The sequence below is a fragment of the Nothobranchius furzeri genome, chromosome 7, assembly GCF_043380555.1.
Source record: "Nothobranchius furzeri strain GRZ-AD chromosome 7, NfurGRZ-RIMD1, whole genome shotgun sequence".
In the NCBI taxonomy this organism is placed as follows: Eukaryota; Metazoa; Chordata; class Actinopteri; order Cyprinodontiformes; family Nothobranchiidae; genus Nothobranchius; species Nothobranchius furzeri.
The window spans coordinates 69,876,969-69,893,341 of record NC_091747.1 but is presented as its reverse complement, the minus strand read 5'-3'; the positions used below and the strand labels follow the sequence as shown (position 1 = coordinate 69,893,341).

General features: G+C 43.2%; 1 protein-coding gene across 1 annotated transcript in view; it reads left to right on the top strand.

Moving 5' to 3' along the window:
- Positions 1-315: 315 nt before the first annotated feature.
- The window catches only part of stx8 (syntaxin 8), a 76,965-nt gene continuing 60,907 nt past the window's right edge, over positions 316-16,373 (top strand). The window contains exons 1-6 of the mRNA XM_015954449.3: positions 316-680; positions 1,643-1,742; positions 1,816-1,910; positions 2,123-2,233; positions 5,141-5,271; positions 6,763-6,855. Of these exons, the coding sequence (XP_015809935.1) occupies positions 664-680; positions 1,643-1,742; positions 1,816-1,910; positions 2,123-2,233; positions 5,141-5,271; positions 6,763-6,855 (547 nt within the window). The 5' untranslated portion in view covers positions 316-663. The remainder of the gene's footprint in view (positions 681-1,642; positions 1,743-1,815; positions 1,911-2,122; positions 2,234-5,140; positions 5,272-6,762; positions 6,856-16,373) is intronic.

Sequence of the window (16,373 nt, the reverse complement as noted above, 5' to 3'; positions counted from 1 at the left end):
CAGGCAAGTAACATATTTAACTTATGCTAATGTTGCTTATGTTTAATTAGGACTCTTGTTGAAACTCTGCACCATATTCAGGACCACCTTTAATACCTGCGTTAATACCTGTGACATCTTTAACCCTTCCACTGTGCTAATGGGTGTGACCCGCGAGGAAAGTTGACCATTGAGCAGGGTTGATGGTTTATCCCTTGGGTCCATGTGGCAGGGGTGAGGAGTGAGCACCACCTCACCCCAGCCACGTGGACCTCAAGGGATAAACCATCAGTCCTGCTCAGTGGTCAACTTTCCTAGCGGGGTCACCCATGAAGACAGTGGGAGGGTTAAACGTTGAGCTGCTTCTCTCTGGTTAGCAGGTCATGATATTCTGCCTCCTGGTAGCTTCTGACTGCATTCTGATGGGAGAAGGTTGAGGTTAAATGGTTGATTTAATGGTGTTTTTGTATATTTAATAATTTATTCTTAGTTAATTCAACTGGTAACTTGCTTATTTATTTCTTTTTGTTAGTTAGTGGGTTTTGATTTTCTTTCTGGAGTACATTGGTCCTCGCCGCGTTCCGTAGTGACGTCGCATCCAAAACAAGTGAACGCTACCGGGTTCGGTTTGTTGGTGATTTAAATTCTGCTCTGCTGGGGTTATTAGTTTTTTTTTTTGTCACAATGTCTCAGGACCCCTGGTAGGTAAACCCTTCCGACGCTAAAACAAGTCGTCTCGGGTTTGTTTTGAACTGCATGTTCCGTTTCTTCGCCTGGAATCTGATTTATGTCACAAACCAGCGGAGGCGCTAGCTAGTCCCTTATCGGCGTTAGCCGCTGGATAAATCTATTACGGCTGTGTGTTGGTTTATTCTTAACACAGGTCTTTTTACGCAATTCAAATCATAAAAATGGAGTAATACAGGAACTGTGATGTCATAAATATAAAACAACTTTAAACTGCATGTTGTTAGAGAGGAAAGCGGTGCAGTCAGCTGCTCTCGTTGATAAAATCTTTCCTGTTTTCGTCATGTGAGTTAGTGTCAAGGAAGTGGCTATTTCTATCGGTACAGGTAACCATGGTAACTAACATGTTAACACATATGTCTGTAGTTTGGGCACTTTTAAGTGCCCCAAATTTCTGTAAAATTAAAAAGATTAAAAAAGCTGGGAGCTCTTTAAATGTAGATTGTCAAACATCTAAAATTACTTAGATGACGATAATTTGTAAGTCCGTGTACCAAAAATGTGTACGTTTTAATCCCAAACTTTGGCCACGTTTATAGTTTAATGGACTTTTCATTGTTTTAATCCAAGATATGTAAATGTTGCTAACCTATTCTTAGCTTACTTACTCGGTTCATGAACACAAACCCTGTAGAGTTGTGTTATTAAACACTACGAAACCATCATGTCCTTAAACCTACTTTTATGATCTGGCTTTTAATTCTGTGAGTTAGCAATTGTTAGTGTTTTATATTTTGTAATTCTCATTTGTGGTTTTAATTATGTCTGTAGCGTTGTATGTTTTATTGTTTTACTCTTTTGTTGTACAGCACCTTGGTGGCATGCTCATGACTGTAAGGTGCTTTATAAACAAAGACTGAGTTGAGTTAAACGGCAGCAAGTGATTTATGCTCTGGACGTTTTTCTACCCTGCTAGGTTGCAGAATTATGATGCCACTTGTCGCCTGGCACAGGAAGTTGCAGAAAACATTCATGAAAGGAACAGGCAGCAGAGAACAGGGGGGAACCCAGCCAAGGTAATTCTGCGTGTCACCTAAATAGACCCGGTGGAGGCTTGTTCAGCACTGATCCTGTGATCTGACTCTGCAGATTAACATGACGCTACGGGCATCGCTCCAGAAACTAAAGCAGAATATTTCCCAGCTCAGAGAAGGCTTGTTGCGAATTTCCTCATCCCGACGCATGTATCCTTTTCCCCAACAATGTGACCAACTCCCAGAGTCATGAGACTGAGATTTACAGGCAAGCCTGAAGTCTTGTTTATGATTGCGGAGACACTCATTGGCCTGTAGATGGCAGTAGAGTTATGTTAAATGGAACCTGAAAAATGAAACCTGTCAGAAACTTCAACTTCCACCATTAAATCAACCATTTAACCTCAACTTGCTCCCATCAGAATGCAGTCAGAAGCTGATAGGAGGCAGAACCTTATTGATGACCTGCTAACCAGAGAGAAGCAGCTCAACGCAACATTCAAAGGAGATGCCACAGAGCCCGAACCTACTAGGTATTAACATCCTAAAGGTGGTCCTGGATATGATGGAATCTAAAACTTCTATACAATGAATATGACAAGCAGAGTATGGAGATTGTACATCTATTTTTATTCATAATGTCCTAACTGTCCACATTTTATTGATGTTGGTAAAAAAAAAACTTAAAATACAGGTTAATTAATTAAAAATCTTGTTTTTACATGTAGATTTCAGTCTAATATGTTGATTGGAGGTGAAAGGACTAGTTTGTATTTACAGCAGGTTTGCCCCACCAGAGCTCCGTTCACATTTTATCAGGATTTTTTAGGATGATTAATCTGGTACGTCACTTCCCTATCCTGATGTGTTTTATGTAATATTTGTTCTCCCTACCATGGACGTAATTTTCACTTTAGAAGTGTGTGTGTGTGTGTGTGTGTGTGTGTGGGGGGGTATCTTTACAGTATGCTCTAATGGGAAACAGACTTCAAAACAAACGGTTGTTTTCCGCTTGGTCCTAGAGCTCAACCAGTGTCAATGTAATATAGCGTAATGTTGTTTTTGGGTGGTAAAAAGTGCAGGGGTCAAAACTTGACTTTGGAAAAAGTGGGGGGGGGGGGGGGGGGGGACATGTCCCCCCTGTCCCCCCCAAAAATTACGCCCATGCTCCCTACATTTCTCTAGGATTAGGAAAGTTCTTGTTCCGAACTTGCTATGTTTAATTTTGTTATTTTGTGACCTTTAAAAGCTTCACTCTGTGGCTTCTCAGTTAAAGACGCTACTGGTCAGTGAGTTTCTCCGGTAGTCTTTGCGTATCCATGGTGACCCCTGTGCTGTGACCTCACTGAGTGCTATCACTTGGACAGAAATCTGCTCATCGTTCTGACAGCTTGGCGTCTAATTCCTTTGTTTTACATTTCCCGGCTCTGCTCTGTTGGTCGCACATGATCGTCTGCAGGGAAACACTTCACATTCTGATGTGTTCTCTCTGTGATACCATCTGGAAGTAGGTCTTCATTAATTTTGACCAGGTGATGTTTGTTTGGACAGGAAGAGGAAATGATGTCACGTTGTCAGTGAGCTCTTCATGCTGCTTCTGGCTGAAGGTTTTATGTTTTAGCTCCTTGCGTCCCAAACAGCTCTTTGTAGATATTTACCTTTTGTTTGAGGTGGGAGCACAATCCGTTCCATCAGATCGGTTAGACTTAAAGAAGCAGTGAGAGCGCCTTTCCCCGATAGCTTTCACAAGCTTTGGTTTTGGGCCTGATCTGCTTAGCGGTGCTTTGCACCGGCTTTCATCTTTTTACAGACCACACATTCAATTACATAAAAGGCTCTCACGTGGCATTTGCTGACATATTAGCTTGGCTAACCATAATCATGTGGTCATAGGTTTTAGTTTGCTCAATGAGACCTGACTTTAACAGCGATGTGTGGTGGGTAATTTGGGTTTGAAGGTAGGTGTGGGACCCGTTCCCTCTGTGTGGTCTGTGAGGACGGGGTGTGTGACGGAGGGATTGGCCATGCTTGGATAATCTAAATCACTCTGAGCAGGAGGAGGACTTGAACTTAATCTAAAAACAAGAAGCTCTTCCATTCCAGTTAAAGTGAAGGACAGACATGGCGCCTGTCTTTGAAAGCCCAGCTGACCACGTCGGCCTTTGCATTCACCTCTACACCTCTAACCTTTTCCTTGTCTTTCTTAGCACAGAACATCGTTGTAATTAGTAAAATGCTGGCTGCCAGAGAGGCTCAGGCTAGACCGTGATGCTCAGTGGTGACAGTTAGATCCTCCAGGAGATGTGCCTGACTGGTCCTGGTGCTCTCTGCCGACTGTTTAATTGGATCTTCACGCAGTGGGTGCTAGCATGGAGGAAGTGCAGGCCTGACACTTGGTCTCATAGTGATCAAAAACCCTTAGAAAGGTGAAAATGAATGCCTTGGCTCAGGTTGTTGAGTACAGAAACATCAATGCTTTAATATCTGAAACACAGAAGGTATGACTGCTGTTATTTACCCTCCCAGCTGCTGGTGTCTGCTGATTACTGCCTGTTCCCAGCTTATTGTTTGTGGAAGAAGGCTGTTTTTATTTAGAGGTCCTTAAGTAAAAAAAAACACATCTGTCCACCTTCAGATACCTTCTTCAAGTGTTCCCTGTCCTGAAAGATTTGAGCTACATTAGACAGGGTATCCGTGGGTCCTTAAAAAGTCTTAAATTTGCTTTTCCAAATTTAAGGCCTTAAAAATCCTTAAAAAATGACAAATAATCCTTAAATACAGTTTCCAAAGGTCTTAAATTACCAAAGACCCAACAAACAAGATTATTTTATTTCAATTTTCATGAATTTCTAGTTAGTGTTCAGCATTTTTTGTCTACGATGTTGGCGTAAGCGGAACCGTATACATTCAGTTGGTCGTGAAAGGGGGCTATTTTTAGATGAGCACATTAGCTGGTTAAGCTAGTGGGAGCTTGCGCCATGGGGAAGTGCAACTTTTATGGTAATTGGATGGCTAATCCCACGTTCGCGACGTGGTTAGCACCGGTTCCAAGCAATAGCTGGAAATTATAGCTTAAACTTAATTTTAAAAAAAAGCTTAAATTTGGTCAAAGTGGCCTTAAAAAGGTCTTAAAAAGTCTTAAATTTGGCTCCCTTAAACCTGCAGAAACCCTGATTAGATTTTTACACATTTTATTTTATTCTTGTCAACATTATGTGATCTGACTGACCTTATCCCTTTTGGTAAAAGGGTAGATCCTGTTAAACCTTTAGTAAATTATGTCTTTGGTGGAACTAGATTGTTTTAAACTCAAAAAACCCTAAAAGTTAAAAGGATCTGTGTAACCAAACAAGACCCATCTGGTGGCTTAAGAGTGGTTGTGGTCTGCCTCGTTTGAGTCTGGAGGTAGAGAGGATCTTGTTCTTGTTCGTGACCTACAGGTCCACGCTGATGAGTGGAGGAACCGCAGCCAGCGGAGGAAGTGCTAACCCCTGGCTCGTCAACGAGTCGGAGGAGACCAAAGGGCTGACCTTTGGAGAGATTAAACAGCAGCATCAGAGAATCATTCAAGGTAATTAAACAAGAGAGAGTAGAGGCTTTTAAAACCAAAAAGAACGTTTGTCAGCTTAAAAAAATGGGGTCAGCTTCATATGCTACATAAGCCTCTTTCAGAAATCCATGCTGCCAATTTGACGCAAAGCTGAGGCGGCATCAGCGAGTCTTAGATTGTTCATGAGTGGTCGGACTGCGGCGGAAATGTGGCGCCATCATGTGCTTTTCACAAGAAATTACAAGATGGTGGCGGGATGGTGCTCGGTAGCACGATACCTGCAAAATTCCCGTATTGCCATGCCGCCACGGCGCATTCATAAGACACTCCGTGGCGGCAGTATTACCCCGGGTTCACACTGCAGGCATCAGCGGAACTGAACCGCAGCGGAGCGGCTCACTCGCAAACTTCAAAGTGGTCCTTTTCACACCGGGAGAGTCTTGGCCGCGGCACGGCTTCCTCGCTGCGCCTCGCTGTACCCGCGAGATTCTAAAATCCCTCGAGACTTCCAACACCTTCCTCATCGAGAGGTCACAACCCCCGCGAGGAATAATAATAATAATAATACATTTTATTTCAACAGCGCCTTTCTGAACACTCAAGGACACTTTACAAAGATAAAATACACAACAATAAAAGATAAAACAGCATAAAACAAACAGACAGATTGGAGCAACGAGAGTAACTATTGGAATGCTAGACGGAACAGGTGAGTTTTGAGTCTGGTTTTAAAGAGAGTGAGGGAATCAATGTTACGGTGGTCAGGAGGGAGTGAGTTCCAGAGCTGGGGAGCAGAGCGGCTGAAGGCCCTGCTCCCCATAGTGACCAAACGGAAAGGTGGGACTGAGAGGTGGATGGAGGAGGAGGACCTGAGGGAACGGGTGGAGGTTGAAGGATGAAGGAGGTCTGAGAGGTACGGTGGAGCTAGGTTATGGATGGATGGATCACACCGTTGCACTTCTCGAAAGAAACTGGTGGTAAACAAAGCCGTTCGGTCACACGTGCTGACGTAAGTTACAGGTAACATCGCAGCGTTGCATTTTATTTTGAAAATGGGGATTTTACAATGAACCCGTGTCATTTCCTGTTTGCACTATGTGAACTGCAGAACAAGATAAACTCAATCCTATCTTTAGCGGCGTGGCGCGGCATGCCGCTTCTGGGACGCGCCTGGAAATTGCCGCGTCGCGGCTGGTTTGAAACACTCCATAGACTATAATTGGATTCCATTTGAAGCGGTGCCGCTCCGTTCCGCTGATGCTTGCAGTGTAAAACCGGGTTACACTGATTCTCTGGCATGGCGTGTCTTCTGAAAGCAACTAAACATCAGTTTCCAATTATAAAAACGTCGTTGTAGAACTCGTCCATTGCCTTCACTGTTGTCGTTTTGACCACCTGATGTTTAGTGTTTGACGTGAAACATATTTATTCATGCACATTTATGCCTCTCTCCCTCTGCGTCTCATTTTCCAAGTTTCTACTCATTTTGTTTTCTTTCCCTCCTGGTCGCAGCCCAGGATGCAGGCCTGGATGCGCTCGCAGCTGTCATCAGCCGACAGAAGATAATGGGCCAAGATATTGGCAATGAGCTGGACGAACACAACGGTAAAGTTTAATGTGCCACAACGTCTGGACTGTCAGACAGATTCCTGAGATATGATGCATCACAGCAGCCAGACACACTTTCCTTTTGCTTTGTGAACCCCGCCTGGTAGTAGGACTCCCTCACAACACACCAGATACGATGCTCACATGCTAGTGCCGTAAAACCTCTGCAGTCAGAGCGTCTGACCTGACACTCGGGTCATGATCAGAGCTGAGAAATGTGACCTCTCTCTGTCTTTTGGAGCCGCTTAGGAGAATCAGATTTGCTCAGAGCTAATGGTGCTTTTGTGAGTTATTCCTGACAAACACCACTTCTCAGTCAATAAACAGCTTCTATCACAGGTGGACTCCACTGCCTAGAAGGGCTGATTTATACAGGTGGCATCCCAGACATCTTATTTCAAACAGAGAACAATTGGATACTTTAAAGAGCAAGTCACCCCCTACAAGAAACTTACTTCACTCCCTCTTCATGTTTGAAAAATGCAACAAATGCTGCTGCCTAGCAGACCGAGAGGGCGGAGCCGCTAACAAATACACACACACAGGCTCACAATGGCATTGTGACATCATAAGGACCAGTTGACATCATAGCATACCTCTTAGCCAATAGCGGTGGCAGATTTAAATTCTAATGCAGTGCAGAGTTTTCCCCTGACAACGGCACAACACTGCCAGTTTTAGGCAGAAAATAACAATTTTAACTAAAATGCACTCAAGTACAAAACTATTAACTACACGTGTCTGCAGCACGATTAGACACACATTTTTGTATAGTTTATCAGAAAAAAAAGTTGATTTGGGGGTGACTTGCTCTTTAATGTGTTCCTTCTGGATCAGTCATGAGATTTGCCCTTTGTGGTTTCTTTTGTTCATGGTTAATGTTTACAGCAAGCCTGCAGATATCTGATCAGCTTCTTAAAAACTGAAAAACCAGGTTGCTAAAAATATATTCATACCAGTTAAACCAGAGTGATACTAAAAGACTGACAAGGATGACAAATTATTGTTGTTATTAACAACCTTCTTTTAGTTTTCCCACCACCATGGGCGTAACTGACACAGGGTACATGTGGGACATGTCCCCCGCCCTTTTTTTCAGCCATACACCCACCTAAAGGATTTTTAGGAACACCTCAACTTCTCCTTAATGCAATTATCTAATCAACCAATCACATGGCAGTTGCTTCAGTGCCTTTAGGGGTGTGGTCCTGGTCGAGACCATCTCCTGAACTCCAAATTGAATGTCAGAATGGGAAAGAAAGGCGATTTAAGTAATGTTGAGCGTGGCATGGTTGTTGGAGCCAGACGGGCCGGTCACCCATAACCATTGCTAGGGTTTACAAAGAATGGTGTGAAAGGGGAAAAACATCCAGTATGCGGCAGTCCTGTGGGTGAAAATGCCTTGTTGATGCTAGAGGTCAGAGGAGAATGGGCCGACTGATTCAAGCTGATAGAAGAGCAGCTTTGACTGAAAGAACCACTCGTTACAACCGAGGAATACAGCAAAGCATTTGTGAAGCCACAACACGCACAACCTTGAGGCGGATGGGCTACAAGAGCAGAAGACCCCACCGGGTACCACTCACCTCCACTACAAACAGGAAAAAGAGGCTACAGCTTGCACCAGCTCACCAAAAGTGGACAGTTCAAGACTGGTAAAATGTTGCGTGGTCTGATGACTCTCCATTTCTGTTGAGACATTCAAATGGTAGAGTCAGAATTTGGCGTAAACAAAATGAGAACATGGATCCATCATGTCTTGTTACCACTGTGCAGGCTGGTGGTGGTGGTGTCATGGTGTGGGGATATTTTCTTGGCACACTTTAGGCCCCTTAATGCCAATTGGGCATGGTTTAAATGCCACGGGCTACCTGAGCATTGTTTCTGACCATGTCCATCCCTTCATGACCACCATGTACCCATCCTCTGATGGCTACTTCCAGCAGGATAATGCACCATGTCATAAAGCCCCGATCATTTGAAACTGGTTTCTTGAACATGACGACGAGTTCTCTGTACCACAACGGCCCCCACAGTCACCAGATCTCAACTCGATAGAGCATCTTTGGGATGTGGTGAAACGGGAGCTTTGTGCCCTAGATGTTCATCCCATAAGTGTCCATCAGCTGCAAGATGCTATCCTATCAATATGGGCCAGCATGTCTAAAGAACTCTTTCAGCACCTTGTTGGATCAATGCCATGTAGAATGAAGGCAGTTCTGAAGGCCAAAAGGGGTCAAACACCATATTAGTGTGGTGTTCCTAATAATCCTTTAGGTGAGTGTAAAGGCTGATATTGCAGGGAAACTCATTTCTCCGAGCTGTCTTTGAACGCACTTCAGGTGTACACATGCTAATGCCAGTGGATTTCTGTGCTGCTGAGCAGATGCAAAACGCAAAAGACTTTCCACAGTTTTACACTGTCTGAAGTGTAGTCAGAGGTTTTTTACTGTTCCCGACCACACCACTGAACAGCAGTCAGAGTGGGACGGCACCAAAGAGTTTACCACAAGAACTCCGTAAGATGGGGTTAAAAATGAACTACATCTCCTTATACACGCAATACTTCTGCCCATTTTCTTCAGATTCCCCCAGGACAGCTTCTTTTCCACTAGGATGCCAAGTAGCTTGAAATCATGCACCTGTTAAATTTCCAGTCCATCTAAAACTACATTAAGTAAATCATTTGATATCGTCCTTGCTGCCCAATGCACTGTAGCATCATCTGCATATAGTGTAATCCAGCACCTTTTCATTACGTACGACATTTCATTAATAAATAAAGAAAACAGTAATTGTCCCACAGAACTACTAATACTGTATGTCAGTTAAACAGATGATGCATCAGAACTGAGCTTCAGATTTGGAGTCTTAATTTCCTGATATTTGGACATCTTGCCTCGGATTGGGTAGCAGCAACATAACTCTACCACTGACTTGCAATGTGGATGGTTCATCTCTACAAAAACCACAAGCCTGGAGGAATTTTGCCATGTTTTGGAGTTGCTACTGGTCAGAGTTTACATTCTGTGCTGTTTTCTGGATGTTAAACCATCAACAGCCTTCCCATTTGTGAGTTGAGGTGGGTGAGTCCATCAGAATCAGAAGGGTTTTATTGCCATATGTGCGAGAATCACAACATTAGGAAGTTGCTGCGGTACTTGGTGCAAAAAAATAAAAAAGATAAGCAAAGTTTGAATTAAGAAATAAACACAAATGTTATTAATATAGAGAGACAATAATTAGTGAAGCAGCTACTTCAGGGGTGTCCAATCCTGGTCCTGGAGGGCCGGTATCCAGCAGGTTTTGTGGTTTTTCTACTCCAACAGACTTGATTCAGTGGTTGAAACACTTGTGCAGCAGCTCATCAGGCTCTGCAGAAGCCTGTCAATTAGCTGCTGATTGAAATCAGGTGTGATGAAACAGAGTTCAAACTAAAACATGCAGGACACCGGCCCTCCAGGACCAGGATTGGACACCCCTGATGCTACTTTATATAAGTCAGTGTAGGTAACTGTTCAGAGCGGGTCAGTTCAGGTGCAAACACAGCACAGGGTCATCTGACTGAAACAAAGCAGGGGTGGGCAGTTCTACGATTGTCACTCATGAGTCCAACCATAGAGGGGAAGCAACTGTTTTCTGGTCAGAATGGATCTGAACCTCCTGCCAGATGGGAGCAAGTCGAAGAGACTGTGCCCAGGGTGAGATAGGTCTGCTGTGATCCAACCTGCACCTCAGTGTCCTGGAGGTGTACAGGTCCTGTATGGAGAGAATTTTGCAGCCAATGACCTTCTCAGCAGAGCACACCACACACTGCAGTCTTTTCATGTACCTGATGGTGGCTTCAGCATACCACATGGTGACTGAAGAGGTGAGGATGGACTCGATGATTGCGGTGTAGAACTGCCTCATTGACTGTGCTGGTAGGTTGAATTTCTACAGCTGCCTCAGGATGTTCATCCTTTGCTGGGCCTTTTTTATGATTGACGTGATGGTAGGCTCCCACTTGAGGTCCTGGGTGATAGTTGTGCCTAGGAAGTGACACAAGTCCACCATTGTGATGTTTGTGTCAGACATGGTTATGGGATGGAGTGGGGCTTTGTGCTTCCTAAAGTCCACAACAACCTCCGCTGTCTTCTGGGTGTTTAGCACCAGGTTGTTGTGGCTGCACCAGGACACCAGCTGTTCCACCGCCATTCTGTAGGCAGTCTCATCCTCGTCTGAGAAGAGTCATGACGGTGGTGTCGACTGCAAACTTGATAAGCTTGACAGAGTCTACAAATGTTAAGTGACAGTGTGACCGACATCTAGAGTTTCACCGCCCATTTTCTATCAGAAGCTAATGCAGGAGATAGGTGTAGGAGACTATTTTCATGTTCAGCCTGCATGAAACACTTAGAATCACAATTATAATCAGACATAATCATTAAAATATGGGTTTTCAGTGAACCACACGTTTAAGGGAGACCATGGAGTCCATTGATCTCAGGCTCAGGGAGAGAGGTCCAGAGTCTGGGGGCCACAGCAGCAGTGATCTATCACCTTTGGTCTTTAGCCTGGTGCTGCACAACCAGTAGGCTTTGGTCACTGGACCTCAGGGACCTGCTGGGGGTGTAGGGACTGAGAAGATCACCAATGTATGATGATGCTTGTCCAAAAAGCCCTAGAGATGAGAACCAGGATCTTGAAATGAACCCTGAAGTTGACTGGCAGCCATTGAAGCATCAGGACAGGGTTTCACAGATCTTTCAGAATTCTCTTCTTTCACGCTTCAGAATGCCTTATTTTCATTGTCGGGGTAGAGGCCAGGCTGCAGGACATCGTCAGGTGCCTGCTACTCTTCAAACTTTCTCTTTTGTTGTTGGAGAGGTGGTTCCCCTTAACTACTAATTTTAATATTAGTGATGATAATTAATAACCGTTTTGAATCACTCTTAATATTGCTAATAAATAAGCCAGTGATTAAATGGTTGCTCAACAATGCCACTGAGATGTGGGAGGATGATAAGTAACTCATCACCCCCTCACTTGTGAGATGATGGTTTCGCCTCGGCCCTCAGGATCTAATAAAGGCATAGAAACTTCAAAATGTCTAACTTTTAGGCTTTTGAATAAATCCCTTTATAAACACCAGGTCACCATGTGTTAATCTACATTCAATCAAATCTGAAATTGAGTTGTTTGTTCAATTATTTCATCTAATAAGTTTTTTAAATAAACAAATTGCAGCGTTTGATGGAGTAGTTCTGCCTTTCATGGCCACAGCACATTTTATGTACGCCTGGTGGCTTTCTACTGCCTCTATAAACACTTGAATTCAAGCTGTCATCTTCTTTTCTGTGTTTGGCTTCAGGAATTATTTGCTTCAACAAGCTGTTAGGAAATGTCCCTTATTATGACATCACTAGGGACATTAGCATAGAACCCCCCCTTACCTGTCCCACTAAGGGAGGGTGCTCATGTTTTCAGTTTCCTGGTGCTTTGATTTTTATATATAATGGGAATACAATTAGACAATTTAATGAGACTAAAAACAAAACTTTTACTTTGTAAGACATTTTGGAGTTGCACAATAACATTTTCATTGGTCATCAAAGTCTAAATTAGAATTTTAATGGTCCTGAGAAGGTGCAACTTGTAGACACCCATCCTTTTAACACACTCTTGAGGAGAAGAGAATAAAACACAGCCATCGTCCCAGGACTCCGTATTGATCACGTTTTCCAAATTTTTGATAAAAATGGCAAAACGGAGCAGAATTAAACAAGTTTCGATGCTCGTCGGCTTTATTTCTCTGACCTGATGGTTTGACTGGTTCTCTTCCCCACCTTTTCCATGTTGTTTTTACTGGTTTCAGAGGTGTATTCATTCACAGCTGACTGCATCTCTGTGTTAAATTACCTGTTTGTGAGAGTTGGATAATCCCCTTCATTGTTCCACCTGACGCTCTCTCGCTGGGGTCGTTGCTGCTGTTGAATCAGCCACATGCTACACTTGTTGGAGTCAGTGAGCACAAGCTGAACTAGACTCGTTTGCACATTCAGACCTGAGCAGGTGTTTGGCTCAGAAATGCTGGTGTATTGAGTGATAAATGGGTCTTTGTGTTTACAGCTTCAGTGTAGGATTAGGGTTCACTGATCAGTTTATTTACACCACATGAAGGAAACTTCTACTCTGCATTTGGGAGAATGTGTTAGCTACTTAGTGAGCTTATTATTGTGTCAAGTCAAATTTATTTCTAAAGAACTTTACCAACAGCATGACAGCTGACTTATTTTAACTTGTAATTATTAGTTTTAACCAGTCTTAATACTTTGTGGTACAATAGTTTATAAATGTTTCTACTTGGTCATCTTTTATCACTGTGTTTTATTTAGATTTTTATTTATTAGCTGTTTATGTTTAATTTGTTTCTTAACAGTTATCTTAGTCTCATTAGTAAACTAGTGTTTCCTCTGTGGGGGCCGGCTGCCCCGGGGGCAGCGGTGGACTGTGGCGGCCGGGGTGCTTCATTTGCCTACTCTTACCATGGCTATTGCTGCCAGTCTTGGTGCTCCCGGTGCAGTTGGCTCCTTTGATGGCGTTTTCGTCTTTATATATATTACTTCTCAATCAATCAATCAAAGCTTTATTTATAAAGCGCCTTCCGCAACCCTGTCAGGAAGCCCAAGGCGCTGAACATGGTACAGTACAAATACAGTATATTACATCTGCACTCAGCCAGCTGCCCTTTCTTTATTACGTGTGTGTGTGTGTGTGTGTGTGTGTGTGCGTGCACGTATGCAGGATTTTGCATCTGCTTGGGATGGGATTGAGGGTGGGAGGAGGGAGAAACAAAGGGGATATCTTATGTGAATCTGTGTGGGAGGGGTGGGAAACCGACTGCTGTCTGGTTGTTGTTAATATTGTAAAGCGCTTTGAGCTGCATTTTCATGAAAAGCGCTTCATAAATAAATTTTGATTGATTGATTGATTGACCAAAGTGCTGTACAGAAATAAGTTAAAAACACAATATGAGACAGTCGGGGTGTTTGATTGTAGCTTGTTTGTGGGGACGGACAGACTCTTGATTCAGGTAGACGCCTCCAAGGTTCTCACTCACGCCTGGGTCTCGGGAGTTTCTTCGACACCAGCGTCGGCCTTGGCTGATGTTGGATATTTTTAATGTATAGTATTGGTTTGATAAGTAACACTTGGCCAATATGGTTCAGTTTTTGGTTCAGTTCAGTTCAATCATGCTTTTTGTGTATATGTTTCAGGAGGGATGGGGAAGGGGTTTGGTCACATGGTTGGTTTGTTCTTACAATGATTGTGATGCAGCGTGGGATTGTGGGGGTGTTTAACAAAAGCAAGAAAGTGCATTGATCACTTTTTACACCACTTCCAAAATGTGTGTGTGTATAATATATAATTTTGTGGTGTAATGACCAAAAAGGGCATTTAGATACTCGGTGTTTGTTAAAGTTACTGTCCTGCTGCGGTTATACAGAATATTTCCTTTTGTTCTCTAGACATTCCATCATTTATTCTGTTTTGTTCAGTGTTTTCACATCTAACAGTTCTTATAGCTTTACTTTCTTTGTGAATGTTTTGCTCCTAAAATATTTGCCATTGCTTGCTTTGAACAACTATACCCAAAATGTTTTCCTTCTTTTATTGTCAGTTCACACGTGGAAATTACACAAATTAGTTTGACAGGTTGAAACGAGATGTCGTTTCCCACCAACTCACACAAATAACAGGTACATTAAAAAGACAATGTTTCATTTTTTTTATGTTAATCTCTGGAAATATCCATTGAATTGTTGTGGAAAATGAATTAAATAATGTCCAGTTGATGAAAAGTATTGGCGACTTTGTACCATATACCATAAATATACATAGAGTGCCAGTTTAGCATCTTTGGGGGATGTTCTATTAGACACCATGTTTCCCTCATGGCTCGGGGTCCTGCATCACACTAGATGATTGGCTGGACGTACGACTAACCCCCATATTCCACTACCTCCGCTCCGCTCCGCTCTGCTCCGCTCCGCTCCGACACGAACGCCGGAGCAAAATCGGTCCCGTTGTAGTCAATCAGAGCAATTCCACTACTGCGGCCGTGCTCCGGCGGTGCGGCGCCGTGCGCCGCCCTCTGTTCCGGCGTCCGGCAAAAATAGGATTGATCCTATTTTTGCCGGACGCCGGAGCACCTCCGCAGTAAATGGACAGGAATCACAACCGCCCAACAGGAAAAGGAGCAAGCACAACTTCCGTTTTTCACAATAAATCGATAAACAAAAGGCGTTTTTTGTTTCATATGTACAGGTTTAACAACTTTTAACAACTATCAATGGCGGCTGAAGTTTAGATGCACAAAAGTAAGCCATAAATACAGTTCCCACTATCAAAGTAGTCACACTTTGTTGATCCAAACACTGCTGATCTCTCAACACAAATGATGGGCAGATTAAACAGTTCATGCCGATGCTTCTCCCACACAACGGGTGTTTGGATCTAACTTCCGCGTTTATTGCTCGGACTGTATCGCAAGATCTAGAAAATCCCGCGCATGCTTGTTTGCCCACCTCAGGTCTCCGCACCGGAGTGGAGCCGTTGTAGAGCGGGTACCAGTAAAAATTGAGTTCGGAAGCGAGCGGCTGCGGAAGGCGGGGGCGGACCGGAGCGGTAGTGGAATTTGGGGGTTACCATGTTACCAGGTTCGAAAACATTTGCACAATAGGAAACATGGAATTAACAAAACTGCTAAACTCTTTCTAAAACATATATGAAAGAAGTAAATCAAAAAAGCAATGCAATATATTTTGGCCAAGCGGTGTTGCCGTAGTTTGATGACTTCATCAGCAGCCACAGGAGCCTGAGCAGATCCAGACAGTACAGCTCCAGAAACTAGACACTGCCACTTTAATAATGTAAATAATGTTCAGGATTTTTTCTTAAAAGAAATGGATTACAGCTTGAGACACCTTTTTAGAGTCTGCTTTGTAATATGTGAGCAACAAGTCTCCTTTTTTCTGATGTGTACGTGAGACATGAGTTCAACACAAAGTAGGAGAACGGTAACGCTTGTTGGATTTGGCAGATGAAGCTTGTTGTCCAAATGTCTTTTCATCTTGTGGGGTCCCCAGACCCCATCGCTATACCGTAGCAGTGTTTTCCTATAAATAGATTAAGCTCTATGTGGTTGGACTTCTCAGGTCTGGCTCTTGACCAAAGTGCAGTGGTGGTTGCAGGCATTTCCTTTTTGGGAAACTGTTTCAGGTGAGGTCAGGAATAAAGATGACCCTTTCTTTAGAGATTTAGACATGAACCCAAAGAACCCAGTTACTGTCTTCTCATTCTGGATCAGAAAGAAATGCAATAAAGGGACCAGACTTGTAAAGCCATCAAAATTTCTGTCTTGTTTTTTGTGGCAAAGAAAATTGACACATTGAAAATAGCAAACTTTTCCTTTTTTACTTGCCAGTCATTCAATAAAAGAAGACATGCGGTCCTTATTGTTAAAGTTAGCT